Source organism: Egretta garzetta, unplaced genomic scaffold (genome assembly GCF_000687185.1).
Source record: "Egretta garzetta isolate BGI_Z169 unplaced genomic scaffold, ASM68718v1 scaffold427, whole genome shotgun sequence".
In the NCBI taxonomy this organism is placed as follows: domain Eukaryota; kingdom Metazoa; phylum Chordata; class Aves; order Pelecaniformes; family Ardeidae; genus Egretta; species Egretta garzetta.
Window position 1 is genome coordinate 1,031,364 of NW_009260345.1, and position 6,000 is coordinate 1,037,363.

The 6,000-nt window shown below is 41.5% G+C and overlaps 1 protein-coding gene across 6 annotated transcripts in view; it reads right to left on the minus strand.

Moving 5' to 3' along the window:
- The window catches only part of IPO8 (importin 8), a 52,213-nt gene extending 46,838 nt beyond the window's left edge, over positions 1–5,375 (minus strand). For 4 of the 6 annotated variants that reach the window (XR_004842505.1, XR_004842504.1, XR_004842506.1 and 1 more), the window contains exon 1: positions 4,595–5,374. Coding sequence is in view for 3 of the 6 variants with exons in the window: in XM_035898124.1 (XP_035754017.1) it covers positions 4,595–4,606 (12 nt within the window). In the remaining 3 variants the exon portion in view is untranslated. Of the gene's footprint in view, positions 1–4,594 lie in introns of all 6 variants that reach the window. The other 2 variants (XM_035898125.1, XM_035898127.1) reach the window with 1 other exon arrangement.
- Positions 5,376–6,000: the final 625 nt, after the last annotated feature.

The window sequence follows — 6,000 nt, forward strand, 5'->3', positions numbered from 1 at the left end:
TTATTTGGCCTGCAGAGTGAATCCTCTCAGCAAGCACCTGGAGTGATGACAGACATGTTACGCAGAAGGTACGCACAGTGTCTCAGAGGGGGCCCTGTCCCTACCAGCACACTGCTATGAGGGCTTCTTTACGCTTCACATACTAACAACCCTAAAGAGACCACAGGGCCACAGTATCAAGCTCCCACTAAACCCTTTCTACTCCATACTATTATCATATCATGACTTTGAAGAATGTCCTTGCTTCCTCATTCCATTCCATAACTCACGTTTTTACATAGCTTCCTTTTCTACTCATCATCAGAAACATGAACGCTGCAGATATCAACAGCAATTGCATGCCCATTTTAGAAACAAGACACCCGATTCCGTTGTATTTCCAAAGCTCAAATACCGCCCTGCTCACTTGTGCAGCAACAAACCCGGTCAGGAAAACTACATACTGCTTGCAATTTTTGGAACAGAGGACTTTTTAAAAAGCTGCATGCAGCAACATTTTTCCTATACTAGCACATTCTCGTTGGTTTAATTGTCACGCTAATTGTGATCTTGGGATGTATCCTTCCCTGCCTTGCTCGGGAAACCATACAACAGGCTCCTAGACACCGGCAAGTAAAGCTGCATGTATCACGGGAGCAGGTGCAGAGCAATTGTCAGGTGTGCACTGTGTAAATGGAAAGAGACAAGGAAGAGACCTCGGAGCTGGATGAGTTCAGCAAGATAGTTACTTGTAACGTCACAGCTGCACCTGAACTTTTACAAAGGGACAGCAGGAAAATCATCAGTCCCATGGGAGGAACGGAAAGCTAGCTGCTGATTTTGAAGAGCCGTGCCCAGGAGCTGCAGGGAGGCACCAGATGGCTGAAAAAGACCTTCAGCGCAACTCCCGTAACACAGCACGCTGCTTTGTGCAGTTTGTGAGTAAGTACATTGCCTTGAATTCACATTGCTGTGATTTAGTAAAACTTTCTATGAAGGTGCAGATGGACAGGGGCATACACTTACTTTGAAGGAAAAAGTACAAGTTTTTGAAAGATGAACTTTCACTTGAGTACTTACAAAGAACAACGATGCTTTTCAAGCTGTGTAAAACACGTACTGACTACTCTTGCATGAATCACAGATCACAGCGTTTATGCTAAAAAAGTCTCATTCAATTTCTATTGGGATTCAGAAGATCGGGTACAGCAAGGTGCAAGACTAGCAGCAAAAGTAGAAGGGGTATAGAGCACTGGTAAGATACCATTGAGTAAATGTATAGCAATGACCAAGGAGATGTGTATGTCCCCATGCATCTCGTTCCACCTGTGTCCGCTGTCTCAGGACCTGTGCGCTGCCGCTGTACAGCTTTCTGCACTCTGTCCTTCCATCTTTGGCCTAATGTGCATTCTCCCCCGCCTCAACATCACGGCTCCACTCTTCAAAAATGTCAGAGAACACACCATATTTTTGCCTGGTTCCTCTTCCACTTGACTAGGCATAGAACAGATGACACCCAAGAAAGCCTCAGGTGGGCCACTGAAAAACAGCAAGATGAACACTGTCGTATGTAAAGGACTAGAATATTAGGAGAGATAAGCAGGAAAAATATATAAAAGTTTTCCCAAATGGATCCTACTGAAGCAAATAGTTTTCACATCTAACATTCAGATCTGGCTCCCTGGTTATCATGCACTATATGCTACTAAGCTCATTTCAGTAAGTATCATTCTTGTGTCTTGCTTGCTTGTGTTGCATTTAAAGTCCACAGCACGCAACTGTTCCATAATCACATTTGTCAGCAAGCTTCCCACTGCAGTAACCACAGTGGCTGAGTGCAAAATGGCATGGGAAGGCGCTTCATCCTCTGCAGAACAACAACAGGACAATCTAGGACAGGACAACAGACATGGAAAACTGAAGCCTTCCCTCAGATTCTGCAAGCGAAGCCAAGGCTGTCCTTCTCCACCAGCAGTAAACATCATCTCTTTCTCCGTACCTCTGAATCCAAGTATGGCACGTTAAAACTGCTGAAAAATCAAGGCACTACATCTTTGTTTGCAAAGATAAACACACAGAAAAAAACCCGCACCCTGAATATGAATGCAATTAATTGTTTACAAAGATTATTTCAAGGCTTTCATGCGTTTACTTTGAATGCTCAACTATCTGGTTTACTAAGTTTTATTTTCTGTTTGCTATGCACTGAAAATGTGTTACTTAGAAACTCCATCAGTATTTGTCACACTTGGGAATATTTTTGCAGTTGTTAAGAGTATTTTCTCTCTTGCTTTTTATGCTGGCAGTCACCAAGGGGTTGTTAAAACAAACTAGAACTTCAAAAGACACTTTCTTCTTTCCCTGCCTACATGCAAAGCCATCGTTTAGGGAGGGGAAAATGCACAGTGTTTTCGCACACAGTGAAAATAAACACATATAAGAACCTACCTGAGCTTCTTTCCTCAGTGGGTTCTGCTGCCAAACTTGTCCAGTCTCAAACTCCACTTTCACAGCACTTCTAACCATGCAAGTCCACTTCCTCATCAAAATTGGTCCTCAATACAAATACCTGGGATTCCTTCCTCGAGGTAATGGGGAGGTGCTAATTGACCCTTTCAGAGTGGCCTTAAGATCCCTGCCTACTATGCCAGCCACCTCAACAAAGATGTGGAAGATACGGAAGGAAGCCCAACTTTACACTGGACACTTCTGCATTTGGGCAATCTGCTCACACTTCTTTTTCTTCTTCCAGCACTGCTTCTCAGTTCCTGTCAAAACCAAATTCTGTAACTCCTTTTCAATATTTAAACAAGCAGCTGTATTTCTGCAATTGTGTTCTTATTTTCCCCTTTGTTACAGGCCAAAGAAATGTATCACAGCAGGCTGAGCCAATGAAGATTAATGCATGAAAATTGTATGGTAATCCTATCTAAATTGGAATCAGAGATGACTTTGTGTGTTCACATAATCAGACAGTACATTCCACAACACTCCAAGAACTGGCACATGAAAGCACTAGTTACCCATTTAAATAAAAAAAAAAAAACAAAAAAAAAAAACCCACAAAAAAACCCATCAGAAGTCCCTGAAGTCCATGAGACAGACCTAACAAAAGTAACAGCCCAGAACAGATATCGAAGAAAGATGCGCAGAAATTAAGTATCTCTCTTGGTATGGTAATTGACTGTTCTAATAAGTACAGTCTGATTGATAAAGATGATCCTACGGTGCACACTGACTATGATGTGACAGAGCTGAAGAAAAAAATGAGGGGAAAAAAATGAAAGAAAAAGAGGGAGGTGGAAAGATGTGTACACTTAGAAAACCAACAGGCTGAAAGGGAAATGACAGCAGCTACATGATTGATAGAGATTACTGACCTGGCAGGAAATTACTGCTCTAGTTTATCAAGAATCACATTTCAGACAAATCCTACACTTACATTTGTGTTCAGGTCACTGAGAGAAGTGAAGTTTGTTGATGACTCAGAAGTAGCATGCATCATCCAAGGAGAAAGATCAGAAAAATCCTACAAAGAACTGAATGATCTTTAGAGCTGCACCAACCAAAACGGAGTCGGGTAATAAGGCAAAGTACATGGCCATGCACCCAAGGATAATAGGAATTTCTCCTAAAAGCTTGAGGTTTCTTACTGAGGAACAGCCACAGGATAAAAGGACATGGCCATGCACCCAAGGATAATAGGAATTTCTCCTAAAAGCTTGAGGTTTCTTACTGAGGAACAACCACAGGATAAAAGGACCTTGGTATATTAAGTGATAAGAAACACTGGACACAAAGAAAATAATTGTAGTTTTAGGATGTATCAAATGAGGTATTAGTGGCATTGAGCCACTAGTGAGACTTTCTGGAATACTGCAAACACAAATGACCAGATTGCACAGGAAAGATTAATTCAAAGGGACACAAGTGAAGAGAAGAGCTGTGCTCTCCTGTTATTAGATTTCATAAATTCAGTTTTATGATAAGGTAAAGGAAATACAGCCTGCTAAGGCTAGGAAAACAGGCCGGTAGGGCTCACCTATGAAAAACATGTCAGAACGGGTTAGAAGAAACCTATTCTAGTTAAGAAGTAAGATTGGCAAAAATGGATATAAATGGACCATAAATTAATTTAGGCTGGAAAACAACACTTGTTTCTAGCTACAGGAGGAAGAAAATTCACAAACAGCCTCCCAGTAGATATAATGAGGGGGAAAAAAAAAGGAATCTCGATTCCATTTCTGAATGCAGTTACGACAGTGATCCAGAAAGCAGACAGCAACCTTGTTGATCTTTACACAGGTGCAGGAACATACGGAAGAGAAAGAGACTTCTTCAAACGTGCTGGGACTTTTTACAGGTAGGCAAGCTGTCATTCATTTTAACTCCACTCCCCACACTCTACACCGTAAGGAAATTATGGAGTCGGGACTATTATGGTACTGCTCTTAAGGATTCTCTGCATTGGTGCAAGCAAGGAGGTGCCTACAGAGAGGTGCAGTATTGCTGGACCAGTAGGATTTATACTCTCTGGGGAGCTCCTGTCAGTACCTGGATTCAAACTTGAAAGCAAATGCACGCTGCAGAGGGGCTAACACAAGAGAAGTTTTACCTCAATACCCATTAGCGTGTATCAGGAGCAGCATCACTTGAATTAGCGCACAGAATAAAGGTGACCCCTGTTCTGTTTGGCCAAGTGCGGGTATTGCCATTTCAAGTACTTGTTGGAGGGCATTCTGTTGGGGTTGGTGGATCGGTTCCTTTGCTAGAAACAAGATAAAAGCTAGAACAGCATCTGGATTCCAGTACTTGCGGAACACAGTTACATGTCAACACTATCATTAGATACAGAGGAATCCGACACGTCGCTTTGAAGTCTTGCTTCAAAAGCACTGAAAGACTTCAAGATGTCAAAGGCCCATGTTAATCGACATTCCTCAGGAGCACTTTTGTTCCACTCCTCCAAAGAGTCATGTCAAACCCAGCACTGCATCAGTACATTATGTCAGTCAGATACATCAGGCTTCATTTAGTAACAGGAAGCCTACACAATAATAGGTGTCTTAATTTCATGATGCGTTCTTTATAGCAGTTAGAAAAGAGAAAATGTGTCAGCTATTTTAAACAAAAATCTGTATGTCAACCTGTTCTCAATAAACATACTCACACTCTTGAATTAAAAACCTGTGTCTTTCACGAGAATTGCATTATCCCTCGCTTGAACTTAAAACCTTTTACAGATCTCAACCTTAAAACGCTTTCAAAACTTTTCCTGAGCTTCACAGGACTTATTGGTGATGTTAAAATGACAGCGTTAGGAGCAGGACCCAGGAATCCAGACAGCTGCCTCTTTGTTCTGAGCCTGCCAAACATGCAGCAGTTTGTTATTGTAGTTTTGATTCCTGTGCAACAGGCTGCTGACAAATATTTATAATTTCCCTCTCAGTCCTTAATGGTTGGGATAAAAATAAGTACAGATGAATTTTTAAAGTAACTATGCCAAATAAAGAAAAAAAATTTTGCATTTTTATCTAGCTATCCGCAAGAGCATTCTCAATGTCCAGCACTTAATCCGCTGATTTAGTAAAGGAACTTGCCAACTGCTAAACCAAGGATTAGCTCTGGCTAATTCAGAAGGAGTTTTAAGTTGCCTAAATAGAAAATTAAGCCGGAGTAGCAATCCTGAAGTAGCAGTAACTCCTGACAGCCAATTCTCGTTGACCATTTGTTAACACACCAACGCAGTCGAAAAATCCAAGTCCTCCAATAAAATTGATCAAATATTCCGTTGAGGTATAGAGGCTAAAGTTTTAATAATGCTGTGCAAGGGAACTCCTTTTTTTTTTTTTTTTTTTTTTTCTTCAAACATCTGAATTGAGATCGTGGCTGCGGTTTTGATTCAGCGCATTCTGCCGCTACATGAACAGTGGGATGCTGTGATACATGCTACCCACAAAAATCTGATGCGCCTTTCTCCAAGTTTTTACTCGGCATGCGGCTGAACGGGACGGGACGGGA